Source organism: Fibroporia radiculosa, assembly GCF_000313525.1.
Source record: "Fibroporia radiculosa TFFH 294 genomic supercontigs, scaffold117, whole genome shotgun sequence".
Classification (NCBI taxonomy): domain Eukaryota; kingdom Fungi; phylum Basidiomycota; class Agaricomycetes; order Polyporales; family Fibroporiaceae; genus Fibroporia; species Fibroporia radiculosa.
In genome coordinates, this window is record NW_012133175.1 from 27,575 (window position 1) to 51,069 (window position 23,495).

Genomic DNA, 23,495 nt, shown 5'->3' on the forward strand with positions numbered 1-23,495 from the left:
CTGGGGTCCAATTAAATCCCAAGTTAGAGTCTCCTCCAGTCTGTCTCTTCAGCAGTATTCAACCCGGATGGCCCTTCATCGTGCTCTTAAATTGGTGACATTCCTCATGAAGTCTTTCAATATCTCTGTCTAATGGTTCACAATAAACTCACTGTCAGATCCGGCGAGGATATCAAGCACCTCCAGTATACTTTGGCTCAAGCTGCACAATTCAGCAAGTTGTTCTTACATCATGCTTTGATTTGTCTTTGATAGGAGATTCTATCCGAACGCATTGCACTCGTAATATACCTATCGCTTTCCTTCGAGGCTACCTGTGGATCTATCAGCCTAGATCATCTGCCAGGGGTGACAGGGCAATATATACGCATCTTCTGTCTAAGTCTAGTCGGTAGTAAGTGTGTACTGAAGTTTGGCTTGAGAATCAGTCCACCAAACGGGAGCCTCTTCTCGAAGAGGAGACTGGATCGACTCCGTTAGTACACCGCGCATGTGCCCAAGGTGATTGTGACTGGGGGAAAGCAGCTATGTTTGCAGACTGTCAATACGAAGCTCGAGACAGAAATAAAGGAGAGCGCACCAGACAATCCTCCAGTCAAAATGCGTGACTCAAAGTATCTGCATGGAAGCAGTGCGGATGAATACGCATTGCATTTCTATCACAAACATGTATATCTGAGGGCTGCAAAGTCGAAGAAGCTTTACAGCTACAGCCTTCACAGGTATGTAGGCTTGAACACAACTTCTATGCAAGTTTGATAGCTAACAGGACAAGTATGATGCATCATGAATGTCAGGAAAGGTCGCTATGGGTATATGCATCACACAACTCACAACATCAGAGTACGGGGATGGCACAATCCTCAATGAGAGTATAACAATAGAATGAATAGGCTCTCCATGATGTGCGTGTCAGTGGGTGTATGGCATAGCCCACCCTCCTTAGATCAACTTGAACCTGACAGACGTCGATTATGTTGACAGCCCATAGCATATGCGAGATGGCATGGCAAATGCCGCTCTCCCACAACAATCATACGAGAGAAGATGTAGTGTCTAGATTTAACCCATGAAGTAACTCAGTGAAGCAGGTGCACTACAAGCTAGCGAGGAATGCGCATTAACCGCTGCCACGTCAAGCTTCAAGCTTCAAGACTCAGGACTTTGTGACCCAGAGGATGGCAGAAGGCCACGCAGGTGCAGTAGTGGAAGGACGTCTTGTAAAAGTAATGTTACAATAAGAAAATCCAGAAAGAGCAGAAGACATAAAGGCGACTATTGGCTGACTTTCTGAAGAGCTTTAGAAGAAGATAGATTCAGCATTCTCGATTGTCAGCTGTTGGCTGAGAGACGACCACGGAGAGGCGGCCGTAGCTTCAAGTTCTTGCCGCCGCCACTTTGCCCCATTTCCATCGTTGGTTCAACTTCCGCTACCCAAGTCTTCGAACATTCGAATTAGTTTAGTTCTACCGCTAGTTTATCCACAATGTCGACGGCTGTACACCGCGCCCTGACATGTGACGATGTCCTCGACGAGATATTCTCTCATCTCCGTTTTGAAATTACTTGCGATATTGATCAATTTACTTATATCGACGCAGGGCTCTCGAGGAAGGCCCTCAGGAGTGCAGCACTCGTCAACAAGACACTCTCGTATCACGCCCTCAACAATCTCTGGTGGGAGATCCCTTCAGAGAGCATTGCGCTCAAAGTTTTACCTGTCTTTCAAGCCTATCGTATCGATATAAACTATCCCGAAGAGATAGAAGTTCCAGATAGGTGGGGCAACGAGGAGGAATCATATGTGAGTATTCCATGCCATTGCTACTTGCATTCCGCATCCTCACAAGAGCGACAGCTCATTAACGGTGAAATCCTCACCCAAGACTTGGACCGCCTTCGCCAGTACACTACCCGTGTGCGTAGTGTCCGCATAGTCGAAGAAGCACAGCCCGACGTTCGCCTTCCTGTTATACAGTATATTTCTGCACAGCTTGGTGGATCTCTCTTCCCAAATCTCGTGCGCTTGGAGTGGAATGCCGCGAATGTGCTCTCGTTAACCGCAAACGTGGGCCGAGTCTTACTATGCATGGTGGGCTCGAACCTTCGGACCTTGTTGCTGTACCCCCCACCATGTTTCTCTGAACGTTTTGAGGCGTTTTTCTATCTCCAATTATCAAATATCGTTCCAGTTGTCGCCGTGGGGTCTCAACGCATCCAAGAAGTTGAGCTGGCGAACCTGTCTTGGGATGAAGGCGCGGATAAGACATGGGATCCTATGTGTGCGGTTCAGTTTATTAGCGCATTCAAGCATCTGAAGACAGTTCGAGCTAAATTGCATTATTTTAATAATGCGGTTCTCAGTGTGCTTTTATCGCTGCCTTATCTTGCTATTCTTCAACTTTTTACAAACACGGATGAGGACGATCGTAACATTTTATCGCGGGGAATGCAGGGATGCTTTCGGTCTTTGCACACACTGGATGTCCAATTGATGCACAGTGTGACGATGACACTCTTCCAAACATGCGAGTGGCCTGCACTCCGTGTACTGCATACATCCTTCTTGGACTTAAATTATGGTCCATGCCTCATAGATGCCTTCCTTGAAGTCGTTGCCGCTGCCACCTCACAGTCGTTGACTGAACTGGACGTCTTCGGTCACTGTGATTGCGATATCCCCCTGGCACCATTTTTCTCCCCCCTTCGCTCCATGCATCTGTTGCGCTCCATTGAGATAGTAGTTCCATTATCTTCTACCTGCGCCGGGCTTCACGACATTGCTCTCAACTGGCCAAGTCTCGAAACGTTCAAGTTAAAAACGAGCAGTCAACCGAACCATAATTCGCTGCAGATTCTGCTCGAGGTAGCGGCCGCTTGTCCGCGCCTGCGAATGGTGGGCCTGGATTCCTTGGGCCTTCTTCCCAGCCTCCACCTTCACCTGCATGGGCTTTCAACGCATAATTTGCAGAGGATCGAGACATCTTATTTGGAGTGGATCGACTGGCCGAGCGATGATATTAAATATCTAGCAGCTCAAATTGAGCCTATCTTTCCAAAGTTGGAGCTCCAAAAAATGAAATGTTTAGCGCAGGAACGCGGCTCGGGCAGAAGGAACCATTGGTTATCATTTATTAACGAAATGAATCGTATTCGACAAACGAAGACATTGCGTCTGCCCGCAGCATCGGACAAGGCCTTGGCGAGCGCATGAGGCTTGGAGAGCGCTCTTACGAGATGATAGCGCACCCCGTCTCAGTATCGTCAATCTGCACACTATCAACTTTCATTCAGTAGCCCATCTCAACTCTCCTCGACGCCTACTTGGCCACAACACCATTATCCATGAGATCCCTTTTTCTTTACCACACTCAAGGACGATGGGCGTGTGCTGCATGTTTCAGCATAGTGTTCTCCTACTGTTGTATGCTTCATATTCTATAGCTAGCGCCTTGTCTTCATCTGTGGACCAGCCCGTCAATGTAATCTGAAAGCTCCAGGATGAGGAGTGTACATATGCATGTCTCCAATCCGAGTCCAGGACCACAGGTAGATGCTGACCTGGTCTATCCCAGCGACATGAGTGCCACATAAACTGGGTGACGGCTGCGCTAGAGTATCGCTCTTGAGCGCAAGGTGGCTCGATAGGCTGCTCTTCTGGACCTCATGATTCTGGCATGAGTGACCTGCACATCTACCCTGATGTGCTCGAGCATGCGGAAAGATGTGCGAGATACTCGTGCATAGTGTGTACGGCCTGTGTGGGCTTGATCAGCTTTTCCCGCAGCGACATCTGGCCAGGTAGCTTCGAACGGGCAGTCTGTCAAACATCGCACCTCACCTGGTATTACAGTCACCCTCTGTTCATCACGCTGAGTGTAGGCAGCGGTAACCTGCTCTACACCGCACATGTGACGTGGACATGGGTATGGGTAAGTGTATTATTCACTGTTACATTCTAATCGGAAATATGCCACCGTCCAGTTGGTATCTCCTTTATGAGTCTATTGTCAATCCAAGCCTGACTATCATCTGGCTTGTTATCGAGGCGACGGCGACCCTGATCCAGAATGAATGTCTCGCTGTGCCATGATCAGAGATGTGCAGATCAGCTTCCGCCGAATCGAGAAGACTCCTACAGTCCATTTGAATCGATTCGAGGTAGGTATCTAGCCCATTTCACATTCGTAAGCTATCATAATGCCCTTAGGGCCTGTGTATATCTAGGTGCGAGCTCAGCGCTCAAACGGGGGTTGGTGACATACGGACATCACGGTTGACTTGTATTAGATGCACTGCCAGCAGCGTCAATTCTTGTCGCTCAGTGGCCTAGCGTCAGAATCTCTTTCTCTCATCTTCAATGGATTCTTCTTTAAGGTCTCATTATCCGACTCAAGAAGCTCCTCATCGCGCCCTCCAGTGCAGCGACATCCTTCATGAGATCTTCCAGCATCTCTACTCTCTCAGATTTGGCGAGGCCAAGCACCTTCAGTATACTTTGGCGCAAACTGCACGGGTCAGCAAGTTGTTCTCGCAACATGCTCTAGATTTTCTCTGGAAGGAGATTCCATCTGAGCGCACTGCACTCAATATCCTGCCTTCCTTCAAGGCCATCTGTGAACCCATCAGGTCAGACCAGCTCATGGAGACCTGGTGGCCCTCAGTGGCTATGCTCGAACAATGGACATATGTGCGCATCTTTCATTCGAGATCAGTTGATATTTCGTGTGTCTTAAAGTTTGTCCTGAGCCAGTCAATCGGACGGGAGCCTACGCTCGATGAGCTGGATAGACTCCGTCAGTACACCGTGCGTGTGCGCAAGGTGTTTTTGAGGGAGAAAGATCAGCGGAACACCCGCAGCCAGACAATACGGCACATTCTCGGGCTACTAGGTGAACCCCTCTTCCCCAACCTTGTGAGCCTGGTCTGGGAAAACTTCGAAGCCACATGCGAGAGTACAGTAGTTGAAATCTTGTCATGCATAGCCACCGCGACACTGCGCCATCTCCGGCTCAATCATTTCTCCTCGAGCCCACAACAAGACGAGTTTGAGCGAGCATTGCTGGCTGCTTCATCCATCCTCATCTCAAAATCACCTGATATTAGGCACGTCGAGCTTCGAGGAACTTCGTGGAACGTGTCATATGCAGCGCCATTGATTAGCTCGCTCAAGGCCCTTGACGTTCTCTCCCTCTATCCTCCCGTTCATCCTCAACAAGCCATCGCCCTGCTGGAGGCTGGCCATGACATGACCAGTCTCAGCCTCAATTTGCTTTCATACCACCCCACCGAAGCCTGGCCTTCCAGTCGAATATGCTTCCGTAATTTGCACAGATTGTGCGTCACGGGGGACCCTCTTGTAGTCAGCCGCATCCTTGGAACATCCGAGTGGCCCGCCGTCAGGATTCTCAAAGCGATTATCATTAAAGCCAACAAATCGTCACCTCCGCAGCATAAGATGCTGCAATGCCTCGAGAGCATTGCCCGAGCATTCTCGAACTCCCTGTGGCAAGTCTCCTTAGCCACGCGTTTTACAAGCGACATGACACTCAAACAGATCCTCTGGCCGCTCCGTGATCTGCATCTTCTCCGCGTTATCGACATAAACCTCCCCAAAGTTCCGCCCTGCTCCTCCAATGACTTTCGCGAAACTGGATTCGCCTGGCCAAAGCTGGAAGAATTTCACCTCACCGGCATTTGGACGCCCGACTTCGACCAAGGTCTGCAGGCGGTGCTTGAGCTAGCATCCGTCTGTCCGCAGCTCTGTATCGTCAATTTACCTGCGATGAGGCTCGTGCCTGCCTCCGAACTCAACACGTACAATCTGTCGTCACATGGTTTAGAGCACGTCTACTTCCATGGTTCGTTGAGGGACAAGCCATATAACGATGACTTTGGCCCAGATGAAATGTGGCAACTGGCAATCCTCTTTGAGTCTATTTTCCCGAAATTGCAGTTGGGTGAATCGTGCACGCCGAAGGGAAAGTCATTGCAGCAGGACTGGAAGAGGCTTTTAGAGGATATGAGCTCGGTTCGGCGTCGAGAATGCAACTCCTAGTCACCATTCGAATGCATAGCGAGGTGAGTGGTGTTGATTTGCTTGTCTTCTTCAATATATAATGGATACAAGCCCTATAGATCCGATCCGTTGGCATACCAGTAACGTAGCGAGTATATGACAGCTTTACAGCGTTAAATCAGCAAGTGTTGTCCATACACGTTGTCTCGAGATAAAATGCAAACATCAGTGTATAGACATGTATCGTACAGGGCTAATTTGCTAATTGTAATCAATTGCTTCTATCTTCAACGATGTCGGTAGACAATTATCACCGAGCGCAGAGAGGTCTCTCCACAGGCATAATTCGGTGTACATTTTGTCACCTTAGAATGAAAATTGGATACATAATGTCGTGGGATTTGCTGTGCTTTTGCCTTATCCTACCCATAGCTGCGAACGCGATTTCGCACCGGTCTCCTTCATATCCACGATTCGTCATCATTACATTACACAGCTGTTTTGGGGGGATGTGTTGCCTAAATAGGAAATAAACGCCCGTAGCTGTCGCACTGACTTCACAAAGATTGAATAGTGAAATCAGTACGCCAACATTTCACGCGAATATATATATGCAGCGTTAATCTAATGAACATAATGGTCCATTTCCAACCAACACGAGCAGTGTCGGCCGTGAAACAGTCTCCATATCGCGCGAGGTCTAGCGCACTTCGAGTGTAATAAATCGTCACCGGCCGCTGTTTTTGACAAGCACGTAGTAGGGCCCCCGATCCTCCTCCTCCCCCTCCCCCTCCTCCAAGGGCTTGGATCGTTATTTTTCCTTACAGATCGAGCCCCATAGACTGATAAGTATATAGGAATCTAAAGCTAGTCGAGTCGGTCTCCGATCATGATGCGAACCGCTCAGGCTCACCGCGCCCTCGAATGTGACGACGTCCTCGAAGAGATATTCTCTTACCTTCGTTTTGACAATGCATTGTATAGCGATATCACTTTGAGCGACGCAGACCTTATCAAGTGGACCCTCGCCAGTGCAGCATTCGTCAATAAGACACTCTCTTATCACGCCCTCAACAACCTCTGGAGGGAGATCCCCTCGGAGTCCGTTGCTCTCAACGTCTTGCCTTCTTTCCAAGCTATTTTTATTCTGTCGTGCAACAATCCGCACCAGAAACAGACATACGTGCGTATTCCGTGCTCCCTGAACGCTGCTTCCTCATACGACCAACAGGTCATTAACGGTGAAATTCACGCCCGTGATTTAGACCGATTTCGCCAGTACGCTATCCGTGTGCGTAGTATTAATAGCATAGATGAAGAGGTAAAGTTGGACGATCGCCTCCCCATCATCCAGCATATTGCTGCCCGGCTCGGCGGTCCTTTCTTTCCAAATCTCATGCGCTTGAGATGGGATGCGCAAGGTATACACGCGGTGACTGCAAACACGGGCCGAGTCTTGTTGTGTATGGCAGGCTCAAAGCTTCGAACCTTGACCCTACGCTCCCCACTGTCTCTTTCGGAAACCCAAGATAGCCTCTTCTATCCCCAGCTGTCAAAAATCGTGCCAGAATTTGCCGCTGGGTCGGCTCGCATTCAGGAGATTTACCTGGATGGAATGGAATGGGATGAAAATGTGAAGAGGACGTGAGATTCCATGTGCGCCGTCCTATTTATTGACGCATTCAAGCACCTTGAAACAGTTCGGGTCAAAATACATTTCATCAATGATATGGTTCTCAACGCACTTCTGGCGATGCCTGGTCTAGCCAATCTCTACCTTACTGTGTCCAAGATTTGGGATGATCAAGACGCTTTATCGCGCGGAATAATGGGATGCTTTCGCTCTTTGCGCACTCTGGATATGACTTCGGAACACAATGTGGCGACAAGTCTCATCTAGAAGTGTGAGTGGCCTATGCTCCGGGCAATTCATTTAGCTTTCTGGGAAATGGACCTTACCCCCCATTCATGCTACATGTTTGCATTCCTCGAAGTCATTTCTGCTACACTTTCACCGTTGCTGAACGAACTCAAAGTAACTGGTCACTGTGTATGCTGTTTGCCTCTCGCGCCATTTTTCTCTCCCCTTCGCTCTATGCATCTGCTGCGCTCCATCGAATTGAACGCCCCATTGCCTTCTGATTGTGTTGGATTACATGACATGGTTCTCCATTGGCCAAATCTTGAAACATTCAAGATTTATACGAAAAGGCTTCCGGCATGCAACTCGTTACAGATTTTGCTTGAAGTAGCGTCTGCCTGTCACCTCTTACGGCTGGTGGGTCTGGACCACTTGACGCTCTTTCCTAATTTCCGTCTCGACCTACATGACCTTTTGTCGCACAATTTGCAAAGGATCGAGATGTATAATTTGGAGTTGTACGGATCATCACGCGAGGAGAATGTTGCAGCTCTAGCAGCTCAGCTTGAGTCCGTGTTTCCAAAACTAGAGCTGGAGGAAATGACGCGCGAGGCAGAAAGATGCGGCCCAGGAAGTGGTTTCCGGCTGGCATTGTTGGAAGAAATTAATCACATTCGACGAACGAAGATCTCGCGCGAATGCGTAGCATCGGACGCAGCCTCGGCAAGGCATGAAGGCTCGGAGCCTTGCGCGAGGCGACGGTGCATTCAATCACCAGGATAGGATGGCGATGATAACGGAAATGACGATGGAAGAACAGATGTGGGCGGATGGTCGTTTGGAGTATCTCAGAAGCGGTGGATAGAGAAGCGGTGGGCGTGAAAATACACGAACGGTGCACTTGAAATGTGCTGCAATGAGAGGGCTCGACAATGACATACTCATGCCACATATATAGGTGACCGGACAAGGATTTTCCCTACCACATATTCGTGCGCAGTGAGCGAGTACGAAGGTACAAACTTGGGATTTATTTTGACAATACTTCATATGCATCCTATGGCTCTTGGCGACGCAGTGCTTTTCAAGTGGACCCTCATGAATGCGGCACTCGAGTGCTCATCAACAGCCTAGGACTTTTATGACACGCCATCAATCATTGTTGGGCGAAGCGTGCCCATGTGTAATCCAAAGCAGAAGACCCTAATACAAAGTCCGGCTTTGTAGGCCATGACGACATGGAAATAAAACAGTGAACGCGGGCTGCTTGCATCCGTACTTTTACATTCAGGTCATTTATGAGATCGTTTATCCATAATTATTAGCTATGTATTACGATCTAGCGGGCAAGTCCGTTAGAGACCCGATTAAGCAGTGCAAAGATAGCTCACATAAAATGAAGACAGTCATGTTCACTCTCTTCCGTTGGATGACTTGAGACGCCCTAGTATCCGCTCATGCAATACCCTTCCCACCTCACGAACAGCTGCAGTGCTACACACCACGCCAATATCGATTGGTGCGATATGGCGGTTGGGCGAGGTGCGCGCCAGCACGTCCCGCGCCGCACCTTCCACAAGAGTCGTAAAGTCTGGAATAGGTTGCAGGAGAGCTGTGCTATCTAAGCTTGCACTTGAAGATATATGAGATGACTTGGATGGTTTCGTGAGGGAACCACCCGCAGAAGTCGATGACCTAGGCGCATCCGCGAAGAAAAGTGAGGTAGCGCCGTCGATCATCGCAACACGTCCACCGGTCATTAATCGGAAGTCGAGGGCATGTCTAAAATCTAAATAAGTTCGTATGTTCCTGGCGAGAAGGCTTGATAAAATTCACCTAAAGTCACCATAGAGCACCCTGAACCAGCCGGCTGCCTTGGGGAATACATCCACGTTCTCCCCACTCTCTGCTGCGCTCAGGCTGATGGCGTCTAGTTCCGCGACGATAGGTAATGTATCCCTCAGCAGCCGCACTAGGCGCTGTAGACTCGGTGCAAGCCGGCCATGTCGGAGGAGGTTGCGGAGAAATGGTTCTAGGTCTTCGTGAGGATTATACTGCGCTTGATCATCTCTGCCCATCGGATGATCGTCTGTAATGCTGCATACCCGAGAGAACTGCATGTCATATGAGCCGCCCGTAGGCGACAGCTGGTCTGTGCAAGTGATCGATACAGCGTAATCAGCAGCGTATGCGAATTCCACAGTTTGCAGGTCGAACGAGAGCAGTCGCACACCCTTCCATTTCTTGTTACGCGACATTTCCGCAACTTTGATTATAAAAGTGTGAGTATCGCAGACATTCACGCAGACGAGGCTAACTTGCCTTCACGAGCGATGACAACCATCTTGGACACGCGTGCCCATTCCTCCAGGAATTCATCCACACATTTGTCAACGTCTTCGGAAAGAAAAGAGACGATAGCCTCAGTGGTATCGTATATGATTCTCTTGGATGGCCGAATCACAGTGCTCCCTGCCCTCTTGCCAACGGGTTGCTGAACGTACTTCAATTTTACACATGTTACGACCTTGCTCGGTGCGTTAGTCTCGTTCTGTTGCATTTGGACGGTGATCCTCACCTGCGCTTGCCTGTCAGACCACCAGTTCAGCGGTATCACCCGAATGTTTGGCATTGCCGCTTCTGCAGCGGGAGCACCAGAGAGGATGACGGATGATTCGACGCAGAGGGCTGGGATGGAGTGGGCCAGGGAGGACTGAATGTGCGCAAGCTCTGGGAGTTGAGCGGTGGCTGCGGAGCTTACAATGGTGTAGGGGATACTACGCGACTTGAACTGTTGTTCTATCTTGTAGTATGCAACTCGGGCACTGGATCGCATATCATGTCTTCGGTGAGAAGAGCTAAAGTTGCGAGGGCGCTCACCAACAATATGCGTATAGCTCACGGAGCACTTGTGTCTCCAAGTTGAAACTGCACAACCACGACATCAGTTCTTGCAGCGCACAGCCGGTAGTGGAAAAGTGTTTTACCGCGGTGTATACATTTCCGCCGGGTCCATCGAATCTGGCTCGTCACTCGGGTCACGTTTCCGCTTTTGTCCAGTAGTTGGTTCTGTGTGTGGCCCGTTGCGCAATGTTACAGTAATTTGATCACCATGTACCCGTCGTACATCCAACCATCCTATGTCTTTCATGGTCATATCGTGGAACATCGTGTCTTGCAGAACCTCCGCTGAAATGAGAGCGTATCGGAAGTCTTCATCGGTAATGACCAGGACAAGGTAATGCAAAGGGAACTTCGCAAGTTGAATGTACAGCATACCCCGCGCAGACGGTCCCAGCTTTTGCAGCTCTATCGACGGCTGAGTAGTGCACGAAGGAACAATCCGATAACCATACCTTCTCGAGAAAAGTTCCGAGTACGGTAACTCTGAAGCCCTAAATAATTGGCCCTTTGTTCTGCTAGGTCCGTGATCGTCTGCGAACATAAGGTAAGACCAATTGTGTAAAATTTGGAAAACATATGGTCTCACGGTGAATTTCAGCCGGATGAGGGCATCGGCCAACAGATTCGGGCTCTCATTGAGCTTCTCAGTGATCAAGGCGAAACGTCTTCCTCTACCAGCTGCAGCAAGATCTCCAGTATCTCGTAGATTCAGGCGTCCTGTCCTCGAATCGATTGTTATAATGACGACTTCGTCTGCGCAGAGGTGTGTACGCAAGGCGTACACTCCATCTTCATGTCGTCAATAGGACATTGTTAGATCAGCAGATCCCCATTGAAACTTGCTAATGCACACCTTCTACGACAAGACTGACCTCTCCCGGAGGAGAGAATATACTGCGGGTGGACGGTGCATGTTGAAGTTGGAACTTGATAGCATTCAAAATCGCTTCCGTGTGTCTCTTGATCACCTTTCGTAAAATAGCTTCGATGTCAAGATTGTCTGGATCCTGTAGCAGTAATACTCGCAAATGATTGTGTCGATAATAAAGCAAGTCACTTACTATGGATAATTCGGCCTGTGGAAGTCGAATATCTTCAAAGGGGGTCATCACACCTAGTGCACCTTTCTCCGGCTCCCACTTTATTTCAAACCTCAAAGGTTCAATGTCGTCTGAAGGGCGCCCACCATCAAGTTTTGATTTCTCTTGCAATTCTGCAAGAACGCGAGCTCTCGGGGAACGATTCGCCTTATTCTTTGGAGGGGTCGGTATTCGTACAATAGATATGGTAAGTGTGCCGCCAAGGCCAGGGATTTTGGATCGTTGAGGGGCGGGTCTTCCAGGAAGGTGAGGTGGCGACTTTCGTCTGTATGGTACATTAGAAGGCCCCAGAAGATTAAGATTAAGCTGTGACACAAACATCCAATATGAAATGGACATCGACTGGCGATTAGGTGTCATTCGGACTCTCAGGAATTCGGCCCAGCCTAAAGAGCGGAGCCTCTCAGCCTAGACAGAAGCTTAACACGCATTCAGCAACAATGTGTCCTCACTCACTTGATACCACAATATCTCCAGCTGGTATGACAACGACATCATCTCTGATTCGTGTTAGAATTCGCCCACATTGACGAGACAAAATACCTTACGGAGAAAATTGAAAACACGTACGAGGGGCGCGTCAGAGACCCCTTCAGGAAGTTGAGGTCGTGTAGGCGCTTCTTTCTCAGGAGGCGGACCTTGGTTAGGGAGAAGAGGAAGGTAGAACGCAAGGCGAGCATCGGCCTCGTCTGTTATGTGCCTCTTGAGCAGACCAGTTGGTTTGCGAGGGAACTCTGAGGACGAATGAGAACCATGACGATGAAGGAAGATAGGCCATTCTACCTTGCATCCCAGTCCGATCTCCGCCAACAGTAAATAAAAACTCGACATTGACAAAAAACCAGCCATCATCCTTCTCAGCACCCCGAACGCAAAGAGAAGTCTCGAATAGTTTTGGTACGACGAAGTTAACGCGACCATCAGCTGTAAGGCCAGTTCAGTATTGCCGAAATCGTATCGAAAGAGTGCCTTGCCAATGCGATATTGAGACATCTCGGCAGGTATGATCTCGGTCATCTTAAGTCTAAAGCGTATCGCTGCTTCAACATCGGTCAGTGTTTTTGCAACTTCGTCATCTGAAAGAGGTGCGATAGGAACGACCAATTTCTGTAGACTGTTCGTGAGTCGGAAATCAAGAAACCAATACCAGTATCAACCTTGATCGCAGAGGGCAGCCTCCGATAAGAGCCGGTGGTGAGGACATCCAAGGAGGTCAGTAGATCATGATTCCGCAACCTTGACCCCTTCGTCTTAGGAATGCCAGCTGTGTGACTCGTTCCAGCACGCACCTAGCCGGATCAAGGCTGTCTTTGGCATATTTTAGTCCGTGAATGGCATCCTCAAACTGGCGGTTTTGGTCCATGAGGAATGCTGTGACATTCTGTAAGGCGGTATCAACAATGAACAGCACTTCGCGACTTCACAAAGAAGTACCATGGCTTTTTGTACAACATCCGCATCACGCGCCCACTTCACCACTGCGTATAACTTCACTACCTGCCTCTTCGTCTGCACCACCCAATCCGCCAATGTCCGTTTTCGAGCAGTATCGGACATATTCGGAAGCCTATATCATGTCAACAGCTGGATATTTGCAAAAATTGTACTTGACCAACGTTTCCGCTAATTCTGAGAGCTCGGCATAAATCGCCTGGACCGTCCGCGATACAAGCTCTCCTAGCGGCACTTGCCCATCATGAACAACAGGAAGTTCACGCTCAAGTTCCTCCATGGTGTGATCATGAAAGCCATTCGTGTAAGGTTGTCCTTCCGAAGGTCCCGAATTATGTCCGTTTACAGCAGCACGCTCCATGGAAACTCCAGAATAAATCTACAAGTCTGGATGCAGAAGACTTGGGATGCTTGGTGGAGGTGCCGCTAATACGGCGGAACTGCAAGAGTATAGTTCAAGCCGGTAGACGTCAGCGTAATGTTTGAGTGATTCCAGCTCCGTTATATAAATTGAAGGTTCTTCCGTCCAGAGATGCCGCAGTTCCTATCGCGAGAAGAGAATTGAGAGGCAAGGGATGCCAAAAGAGACTTATGAATACAATGCGACTGGGATCCAGTATGGAACTGTCAGCAGTCGCGATAGGGTCGTGGTGGTTGCAGCGCAAAGTTGCTCGCTGTGGCGTCCCCGTCAGGTCAATTGTTCTATTCTTGGTCTATAAACTCCGCGATGACATTGTACAGGACTACAAGCTATACTTACACAAATAAGTAATCTCTTTAGTGAAGTATCCCCGTTTTGTGCGGATAAGGGGTTAACGCAGGCTGCGACCTGCCAGTGATGACCTGGTTCAACCATCTTGACTGCGAGCGCAGCCAGTGGCTTTTGGCAGCTCTAAAGGTTTAGGTCTTGATTCATCTCTCTAGCGTGTGCGCGCGTGTACCCCTTAGTTCCTCGCTTTCGCTTCTGGAGAGGCTGTCCAGTTGTCCATGGATTATTTGAGGACCCTGGGTTCTGCAGCAGTTTCTTCGCTCGTACAGAAATCTGGTCTGAGTCTACCGTTCTCCTTGGGTGCTAGGGTCACCGCATACGACAACCATTCTATCTGGGCACTGTATGAAGGTAGTAAAAGGGTACGCCTAAATGTACACGCTCCTTGTTGAATGGCTGTGCTTCACTATTCGCACCTTCCAGGACGATGGTTCGCCCATATCTATTTTCGAATTTGATGCAAACACGCCGGCGAAGAAGAATATTCTGCCATTAGCTAAAAATGCGCTTCGGAAGCTCCGGACGGTTCGCCATCCGGACGTCCTCAGATTCATGGATGCGGTCGAAACGGATACTACCATTTACATTATGACGGAACGAATCCAACCGCTCGCTTCTGCAGTGTCACAATGGTCTTCCAAGGGTGCGCAAGAGAAAGAGGACTGGCTGATCTGGGGTCTCCATCGAATATCGGTTGGCACTTTTCCGTTTTGTATTTGATCCGGAAAGGTGTTTGCAACTGATAATCAGGTAGCACTGGCTTTTGTGAACGATTCATGTGCATCAACGCATGGGAATGTCCGAATGGATTCAATTTTCATTACAACCTCCGGCGAGTGGAAGTTGGGTGGGTTCGAAGTGCTGAGCAACCCCAAGGAGGATGGCGCCATACTCTATGTACGTAGCATACTGTTGAATGAAGAAATAAATGAAAACCTATCTTATGTCAGAGCATGGGTAGTATGCTGCCTGACGCCTCCACTTATGCGTCACCGGAAGTCAAAAAGGCCGGGTGGTCCATCTTGAAAGAGTAACTGTAACATTTGCATATCCCCCGATTTTGTACTAAGTTGCGTCTAGGCACTCCCCGCCGGCGGCGGACGCATATGCTCTTGGTCTCCTCATCCACTCCGTGTTCAATCCATCGCTCCCCATTCCTGCTACGGCACAGCCTCCTCATCCACCTCCAACAGCGTCCTCGCGCGGTTCTATCCCTAGTGCCCTTTTCTCATCATTTAAAAGACTTCTCAATCCCAACCCCAAGGCACGCCTCACCCCGAAGACGTTCTTGGAACTTGGGATGGCAGAAACCGCTGGAGATGGCTCTGGTTTCTTTGCCAACAACCGTTTAGTGAAGGTTTGTGCTGGATTGGACAATTTTAGCTTGGGAAATGAGAGCGAGAAGACGTTACTCCTACGGTATTAGCATTCGCCTGATATGAGGCTAGCGAATCACTGACTCAAATTGTGTCTATGTAGGACCCTGAAAGAATCGTCGTCTTCGTTTCCGTCTGAATTCATCTCCTATCGGGTACTCCCATCCTTATTGTCCGCTCTACAGTTCGGTGGCGCCTCTGCCCCAGCCATCCTTCCTCTGGTTCTGCAGCTGGGAAAGAGTGTTGCCCCTGCAGATTATCCGACCGTGATATTGGCGCATTTGGTTCAACTCTTCGCAAGTCCTGATCGCGGCACGAGGCTCGCTCTACTTGATCACCTACCAGATTATGCTGACAAGCTGGACAAGAAGACTGTAGTGGACAAGATGTGGCCGCATTTGGTATCAGTCTACTATCGCATACGTGTATCGCGCCTGACCGATCCCGCAGCAAACTGGATTTTCGGATACTGTGGCCATCATCCGGGAAGCTACAGTGAAATCCATCATTTTATTGTCGGATAAGGTCAGTTACCGTCGTCTTCGATGTACAACACCATTTAATATAAAAATTAGTTCAACGATCGTATACTGAACAACGATCTTTTGAGATTCCTCGCTAAGATGCAGGGTGACCCTGAGGCATCCATTCGTACGAATACTTGCATCCTCATAGGCCGACTCGGGCCGTCGTTGGGATATAATACGAAACGTAAAGTGCTTGTCCCGGCGTTTACGCGTGCTCTGAAGGACCCTTTTGTTCACGCGCGAGTTGCTGGTCTGATGGCCTTCATGGCCACAATCGATTGCTTCGATATGGAGGATCTAGCCACTAAGGTTATACCTAACATGGCTTTTGCCATGATAGACAAGGAGAAGTAAGCTTCATAGATGGTTTCGTCAACTTGCACTTAGGCTGAGAAATTTGGGATTGGCTGGCGATGATCATGCAAGGCTGGTACGAGATCAAGCTTTCAAGGCCATGGAATTATTTGTCAAGAAGCTAGAAGAGCACGCTGCCGCGATGGTAAGCTGTCCATGAGTGTGTTTTTTCTATACTGAACTAATTGGACGCATTAGCCAGAAACTGTTGAATCAGAGAACGATCCCACAGCTCTGGGCTTCCTTCCCGCCAATGTCCCCGGCTCTAGCACACTTGTAAACAGTGCAGCAGGTGCTGCTGGGGCGCTTGCCGGCTGGGCTATATCCTCGCTAGGGAGGAAGGTCTGCTGATCAACTTACCCTTAATTTCGAAGGTAATGCTGACCTCACCTTCGTTATATGGCGCAGCTCGCTGCGGCTGATCTACAGAGTACCATGGACGGTGCAGAACGATCAGGTTTGGCCCCTCCAGCTGCGGTAGCAAACTCCGTAGATGGGTCAGATAGTCGTCCATCATCTCGACTGGGGACTACACTTTCGTCCCCGGCTGCACCTGTCCGTGCCGTGGATTCTGCAGGAAAGACGAAGAGTATGCAGTTAGGAGCAAACAAAGTACCTGCCAGCTTGTCTGCGAACAAGGCGACGTCAGACTGGGCCCAGGAAGCTGCCGCAGAGGCTGATACCCCTAGAAACCCTTGGGGCAACGACGATTTGATTGATGTCAACGCAGATCAAGATGATTGGAGTGAGTATATTCGCTGCAATGCGCTCAACTTGATGTTACTGAGGCACTGGATTCGAATTCAGGTGCATTCGAGAGTGCGCCAGTACCAATAGTAGGTCTGGGATTCAGCGACGTGCTCGATCAGAACAGTCCCGCTCTGCATTATTCTAGTCAGTTTATCCAGTGCTCGAGCCCACGTAACTCATCTGACGCATCCTGAAGGCGACGACCCATGGGCAAGCCCGAGTCCCTCAGGAGCAAAACTACCATCTAACGGCTGGGGTGCATCATCGAAATCTCCTACATTACCTATTCATCAACCAGTGGGAATACGGGCAGGCATGACACGGTCACCTCCCACAAACAATAGGTTGTCAACCATGTCGAATATGACGAGATCCCCGACACCCTCTGACAGTGGTAGAGCGAGTCCTGCTGTTCATGACAGACCCATGAGTGGTGCAGCGACCCCACAGTCAAGCACGGCAGGAATGACGAAGGAAGAGAAAGCCGCAGAAATGGCACGTAGAAAGGAAGAGAGAAAACAAGTACGTCTCACCTTCCTGCAGAAGTTCTGTTACTGAGGTATATCTTAAACTAGCGCATAGCTGCGTTGAAGGAGCAAAAGAAGAACGCTGGGGCATCTAAGGCATGACGCGGAGTTATGCTACATAATATCCATCGATACACTACATAGCAGGAGCGTTTAGTGGCGCACTGTATATTTATGATTTCTCTTCTGATGGCCGTAACTCTTCCACTGGGACGCGAATTAGTCGTTCTCCCTGCGAAGGTGCAATGGGTATTTCGGCCGAGTTCGAGTGCTGCTCGCGCGTTGATACTGTCCTCATTTAAACGCGGAAAGCGAGAAGTTTTGTACAGACACTCACAAAACAAGTGAAGTATCTTAAACATATAAGGCCATTGTTCAAGCACTTGCCCATGGACTGTTCCTAGTCAGAACAAGGTCATCGGGAATTATTGGTAGTCAAAAGACACACCTCGACCAGCATCAGCCATAATATCAAAATCATCTCCCAGCTCTTCTATTCTCTTAAGAAACTGGGTGCTTGCTTGCTCCAGAGCAGCTACAGCTTCGAACTCTTTCTTTTTCTCCAGCAGCTTCGCAGCCGCAGCCGCGTTCGTCGCAGAGTGCGGCAGGTACGATTGCCGTGAAGAAGCGGCCACAGACTGGCTCATAGCTCTGTTGTAGATACTAGAGTCAGTCAGTCGCTCCATTGTCGACTTCTGTATATCACGCACCGTGCAAGAACTCAATTCGTCTGCAGAAGTGACCAGGCTCCTCGTCGAGTTAATCCGCACTCTGACGATGATCTCCGTGCGACGCGACTGTGGCTGAGTACCACACAGTTAAGCGCTGATTACAGACTCTGCTAAGGCTTAAGCTTGTGGCATGACCAAGGCATGATGAACCACCCATAACCTAACATCGCTCTTGGAGACCTGCTCTATTTACAAAAACTGCTCCAAGCAGCTGTCTGAGGCGCCAACTGCGGGGACTATATTTTCAAGTTGTTTGCGTTCGGTTAGCGCCAACGCCGCGTGTGATCCACGCGAACCTTGCGTTTTTGTTCTTCGTAGGTTCTCCGTAGGACATTGTTCTTCTCTCTTCGTCGTCGCTGTCGGCGACGGCGAGCATAGACCCACATACAAATGGATACCTCTCCCCCTCTCCCAATACCGCGCCTCCGACTTACTAGACTCTCTCCGCAACATCGAACGGACACCCTCCTCACCCCCACTGCTGGTCCTTCGCGGTATCCATCCGACAACCAGAGCGAGGACGAAGAAGACGCAGAATCGACGCCCCGAATGCCTTCTGCCCCCATGGCCTCAGAACCTGCCGCAGAATCAGCCTCTGCACGCCTGCGCGCGCTCCTCCGAACTACCACCACCACCTCCCCTCAGCGCCCGCCCTTAAGACCTGCAACACCATCTGAGGCGGATTCCGACCTTGATCCGCCTTATTCGACCCTCGCAACGCCTAGTTTCGCGCGGGAAAGTGTCAAGGAGTTGTTCTCGCATGCCCTTCGTGATTCTGGAGGTACACCTCACAAGGGGAGACTCCGAAGGAACAGCGTTGGAACGGCCGAGGCGGATGAAAGTCTACGTATTGAGCGAGTGGTGCAGGAGAGGACAAAGGCCAAGGGAAAACGGAGAAGCATGAGTGACGAGGAGGCGGAGCATCTGTCCAGTGCGTTTTGCTCAAGGCTGTAGACAACTGGCTCATAACAATGTCTAGATGTATCTCGGCGATCTGAAGAGTCGCTCCGCTCGTCACAAGCTGCTGCAACATATGGGGCACTGGTGAAACGCTTGAACCAATCTCGCTCGATGCCTCCAACACCTCCACCAGACCGTACGTTCATACACAGCGTCACTCATCTCAAGGCTCAAGTTTCGTCCAGGGATGGTCGTGGACTTGTCGATGCCACCAGCAGATATGACTGAAGACACAGCAACGTTATTTCGAGATCTAAACAGATCGGAAGCGACGCCACCGCATGCGACGAGCACGCCAATGCGCTCTCTCGTGATGTCCGCGCAGCTGCAGACACAATCAAGTGAGGTTCGAATGTGCTCGCCTGATTGCCCCATTGACGCCAGGTGTAGATTTGCTTGAAGGGGATTCTGAGATGCAACGAGCATTGAGGGGTATGGAAAGTGATGAGGGCGATTCATTGTTGAATGGACGACCATGTGAGAGTGTTCCCCTTCATGGTGTCACTGACGCTAACAGTTTGTAGTGTCATTTCCTCCCTCGCGGCCGAATGGTCATCCTGCGTCGCCAGCGCGACCCTTGTCGTGGACATCTCACTCGAAATCACATTCAACCCATAATCTTCCTCTCGTACGACGCAAAAGTCTTGATTTGGATAATTCATGTGAGCAGTTAATACTTATCCTGTCGGCTCTGTCTGAAAAGGAACCAGTAATACACGCAGGATCATCACAATCAGGGGCAGATAGTCAGTCAAGCAGTAGTGGGAAGTTGATGCAGGCTGACATTATCACAGCGAATGCGGAACGCGGAGACGGAGTACAGCGTGAACGCCTGCATGAACGAGAACGGAAGTGGAATCGTCCACAAGGTAAACTATCGCTGAACCGCGCGAACCTTGAACAGCACGATCGGGACAGTCTCTCATCAGGTGGACGAGCCAGTCCCGCACGGTCGTTGTCGAGACGGAGTAGTGTGACATCTCTCCGTACGACGGAAGATGGCAGGTCTTCGAGAGCGAGCTCTGTAGTGTCCCTTGCGGAACGTGAGTGGTCCCCTCAAATATGAGGCATACAGCTGACGGCTATTCGCAGACTCAGATTGGAAGAAAGAGACAGAGCGGGAGCGCCAGAAAGAACGGGAGCGCGAGTGGAATAAACCCAAGTCAAAGCTGTCGCGCCCATCGTCCAGCCTCAGTTTGCGGGAACGGACGCGCACAATGAGCGAGCCGCAAAGACCTGAATCGGCGCAAGCATTCGTTTCGTCGGCGCATCGGACATTATCACGACATTCGTCGATGAACTCTATCTCGGGGTCGAGCAGAGCGGCTTCGCCTGCTGGGTCCGTCTCGAGTCATGATCACAATCTCGATACGAAGCCGGAGGTAGCGCAAGAGCGAGAACGGAACTGGAACTCACCTCGGCCACGGTGGGTGCAGCAACCCCCGCATCAAGGACGACCTTCCTCGCCCATGCCGAGCACACTCGCTCCGCCCCCTGGGCAGAAGGCGGGGACACCGCCCAAGAGTCCGCGACGCGAATCATATGTACGGCCGCGCGCGAACAGTTCCGCATCGTTCAAGTTGAGTTCATTGCAAGAGAGTGCAACACTTTCATCTGGGACGATAGGTCAGACACTACCTAGATCAAAATCGCCCCTTTTACCCTCCAGTGCAAGCAACAGCCTGGCCGCTGATAAGGCGCGGTCTCCGTCATCTGCATCGAAAGTGGACATTTCACCAGGCTTGAAGGAGAGCACACAAGCATCTGGGTTCCGATCGCGATTTGGATGGTCGTTTCCACAAAACCGAGCGCCGTTGCCTCCCCTCGAGCTTGACACGCATTCTCCAGAAAGACCTCCGCAGCGACCGTCGAGCAGGCTCAATGGCGCAGCAAACACTAGTATGATACCCGTTCGATCCCCCAACAAGATTTCGAGCTTCGAGCGTTCGCATTCTCCTATGGAAGAATCGGATCGACGAAGGGGGCACAGGAGAAATCTGACTGAGTTCAGTCACACTGTGGGTGCTATTCCTCCTCGCATTATAGACCCCGAGCCTGTCCCAGAACTTAAGCCTGTACCATTCGAGGATTCCGTCTTTGGTGAGTTTTACATCAATACACTGCTGGGCAAAACATCTGATATATCGCTGCCAGTGAGCGATGAGGATTCTCCCCCGGCGACAAGTACTCCCACTGCCAAGCCAATGGTTCTGCCTGCAAGTACGACGCCCCCACTGTCACCCGATTATACGCAAACGATCGACGGCTTTTCTTCTGTCCCATCTGATACTGTTGCGAAACCCGAATCTCCCCCGCTATCACCTGGGCCCCAACGATCAATGTTTTCCTTACAAACACCCCCACGCACGAAGGAGTCAAGTGTCTCGAAACTAGAATTCAAGACTCCCTCACCTCCCCGAAATATGCCCGAACTTCCCGATCCTCCTTCGTTTACCGAGGAGGAAAGCGAGGAAAGTGAACATACACCGGTGAACACGTACGCCCCCGGGAACCTCACAAACATGAAGACTCCCCGACCACCAGGAGCTTGGGCCCAAACTCCGGATCACACAGCTCACGATCCTTTCATGCGTGCGCAATCAACGCCACCGGATGGGCCGGAAGCTTCAACTGAGAGCATTCTCACCACACCACTTTCTACATGGCCAAGAGCGAGCTCCGTTCCTTTACAGACACCTGCGCCTCCAGGGGCATGGATGGCTACTCCCGGCACGGCGCGCAGAAAGAGTGTTTTGAAGGTCCGGTTCGACGTAGAATCTGAGACCACTGTGTCGGACTGTGGGACGGACGCCCCACCTGCGGAAGCCCTCAGTCTCCCCGCGGCGAACGGGCAGTCAACCGATATCTCAACGGAGTCGAACATTGAGACTAGTGATCCACGTCCCTCGACAAAAAGCGAGGGCCCCACTAAGCCCCGCCCGGTTAAGAAAACCAGCATCCGCATTGTCGATGCATATGGCCGCGAAACTACTACTGATCCAGATGCTGCAGCCACTGACTTGCGTTCTGTGGAAGACAAGGTTGGCAGTAGGGAATTGCAGCATGCCGCGCGTCCACCGACTCCGAGAAATAGGATTGTTGATGCCATGGGTCGCGAAATACGGGATGTTAGTGAGCTGCAGCCGGTCGACTCCTGTCTCCCTCTGTCGCACAATGAGGCGCTCGCACGAGTCCGAGAGACGATTGCAGACATGGCCGAAGCGTTGAATGAAGCGGAGACGTGAGTGCTACTTGCTAACTTATTTGCGCCATCTCACTGATTATAGGTCGTACCGGGCCCTTGTTGTTGATGAGAACAATGTCGATGCCTTGGAGGATGCTTCTCGGGCGGCACGGAACGCAAGGCACAAGATCTCCAAGTCATTACAGCTGGTCAAGAATGCGGAGAGTGACATCAAGAACAAGTATCAACCTCTCAAGGAAAGTATGAGACGGACTAAACTCCTTGTGCGTCATATTTTGATTTAACGAGGCTCCGCGTCTGAACGTTTCGGCAGCCCGCTGTGATTTCGGAACAACGATTTACTTGGAACGCATGGCTGTTCTGGGGGTTTGTCTTTGTTCAGCTTATTTTCCTCCTTCTCATGTACCGGTACGTATGGTTGTTATTGCACTCACTCAAATTCTGAAACATCGTCAGGTTCTCGAACATTCGTGCCAGACGCGCCTTCCTCACGACTTATTATGATCCGTTCTACGCCGACCTCTACCTCTATGCTACCAAACCCGATACCTCGCAATGTTCGATACCCTTTCATTCATACTGGTCCATCTCCTACGTTTCAGACGTATTACGACGCGATGGTTGGGTAGGCGTTGTTAGCGACGTATGGAACAGTGTTTCCTGTGTCGTCTCCAGTTGGCAGGGACAAACGGTGGAGGCCTGGAGCGCTAACTACCGAGATTCAACGTCTGCCTGGCCGCCCACTTAGTTCAGACAGTGCAAAGCACATATCCCATACCATCTTCTTAAGGTATATTGATCAGCTAAGCTTATAGTCATGTGTTACAGTTCGGTTCATGTTGTACGGATTATGGATTAGGATTCAAACCCACTAGATACCTGGCCTCCAACGGATCTGCCTTTGTTATTGAACCTTTTGGTTTTCAGGCAGGTTCCAGGTTCGTCGGGTACAAGAATTTT

General features: G+C 50.2%; 7 protein-coding genes across 7 annotated transcripts; 5 read left to right on the forward strand and 2 right to left on the reverse strand.

Moving 5' to 3' along the window:
- Positions 1 to 1,486: 1,486 nt before the first annotated feature.
- On the forward strand, positions 1,487 to 3,214 carry FIBRA_00347 (uncharacterized protein; the record flags this gene model as incomplete). The annotated part of the gene is made up of 1 exon (XM_012322245.1): positions 1,487 to 3,214. The coding sequence occupies one exon, from the start codon at positions 1,487 to 1,489 to the stop codon at positions 3,212 to 3,214; it is 1,728 nt and encodes a 575-aa protein (XP_012177635.1).
- Positions 3,215 to 4,360: 1,146 nt separating this feature from the next.
- FIBRA_00348 (uncharacterized protein) lies at positions 4,361 to 6,058 on the forward strand (the record flags this gene model as incomplete). Its single annotated transcript, XM_012322246.1, has 1 exon — positions 4,361 to 6,058. The coding sequence occupies one exon, from the start codon at positions 4,361 to 4,363 to the stop codon at positions 6,056 to 6,058; it is 1,698 nt and encodes a 565-aa protein (XP_012177636.1).
- Positions 6,059 to 6,908: 850 nt separating this feature from the next.
- On the forward strand, positions 6,909 to 7,667 carry FIBRA_00349 (uncharacterized protein; the record flags this gene model as incomplete). Its single annotated transcript, XM_012322247.1, has 1 exon — positions 6,909 to 7,667. One exon carries the CDS (start codon positions 6,909 to 6,911, stop codon positions 7,665 to 7,667), a length of 759 nt encoding a protein of 252 aa, XP_012177637.1.
- Positions 7,668 to 9,292: 1,625 nt separating this feature from the next.
- FIBRA_00350 (uncharacterized protein) lies at positions 9,293 to 13,697 on the reverse strand (the record flags this gene model as incomplete). Its single annotated transcript, XM_012322248.1, has 16 exons — positions 9,293 to 9,662; positions 9,717 to 10,146; positions 10,209 to 10,407; positions 10,459 to 10,705; positions 10,761 to 10,808; positions 10,868 to 11,189; positions 11,237 to 11,315; positions 11,371 to 11,573; positions 11,638 to 11,791; positions 11,846 to 12,292; positions 12,341 to 12,384; positions 12,433 to 12,991; positions 13,042 to 13,120; positions 13,174 to 13,265; positions 13,319 to 13,451; positions 13,501 to 13,697. The coding sequence occupies 16 exons, from the start codon at positions 13,695 to 13,697 to the stop codon at positions 9,293 to 9,295; spliced, it is 3,603 nt and encodes a 1,200-aa protein (XP_012177638.1).
- A 626-nt stretch (positions 13,698 to 14,323) lies between these two features.
- FIBRA_00351 (uncharacterized protein) lies at positions 14,324 to 17,741 on the forward strand (the record flags this gene model as incomplete). Its single annotated transcript, XM_012322249.1, has 14 exons — positions 14,324 to 14,467; positions 14,529 to 14,798; positions 14,856 to 15,002; positions 15,056 to 15,135; positions 15,186 to 15,524; positions 15,585 to 15,882; positions 15,932 to 16,006; positions 16,057 to 16,358; positions 16,435 to 16,507; positions 16,561 to 16,704; positions 16,771 to 17,107; positions 17,170 to 17,256; positions 17,309 to 17,634; positions 17,688 to 17,741. 14 exons carry the CDS (start codon positions 14,324 to 14,326, stop codon positions 17,739 to 17,741), a joined length of 2,676 nt encoding a protein of 891 aa, XP_012177639.1.
- Positions 17,742 to 17,811: 70 nt separating this feature from the next.
- Positions 17,812 to 18,325, reverse strand: FIBRA_00352 (uncharacterized protein; the record flags this gene model as incomplete). The annotated part of the gene is made up of 3 exons (XM_012322250.1): positions 17,812 to 17,927; positions 17,977 to 18,033; positions 18,088 to 18,325. The coding sequence occupies 3 exons, from the start codon at positions 18,323 to 18,325 to the stop codon at positions 17,812 to 17,814; spliced, it is 411 nt and encodes a 136-aa protein (XP_012177640.1).
- A 435-nt stretch (positions 18,326 to 18,760) lies between these two features.
- On the forward strand, positions 18,761 to 23,283 carry FIBRA_00353 (uncharacterized protein; the record flags this gene model as incomplete). The annotated part of the gene is made up of 12 exons (XM_012322251.1): positions 18,761 to 19,301; positions 19,350 to 19,466; positions 19,516 to 19,671; positions 19,721 to 19,807; positions 19,855 to 19,992; positions 20,041 to 20,076; positions 20,125 to 20,373; positions 20,423 to 21,430; positions 21,485 to 22,571; positions 22,618 to 22,798; positions 22,849 to 22,937; positions 22,992 to 23,283. The coding sequence occupies 12 exons, from the start codon at positions 18,761 to 18,763 to the stop codon at positions 23,281 to 23,283; spliced, it is 3,981 nt and encodes a 1,326-aa protein (XP_012177641.1).
- Positions 23,284 to 23,495: the final 212 nt, after the last annotated feature.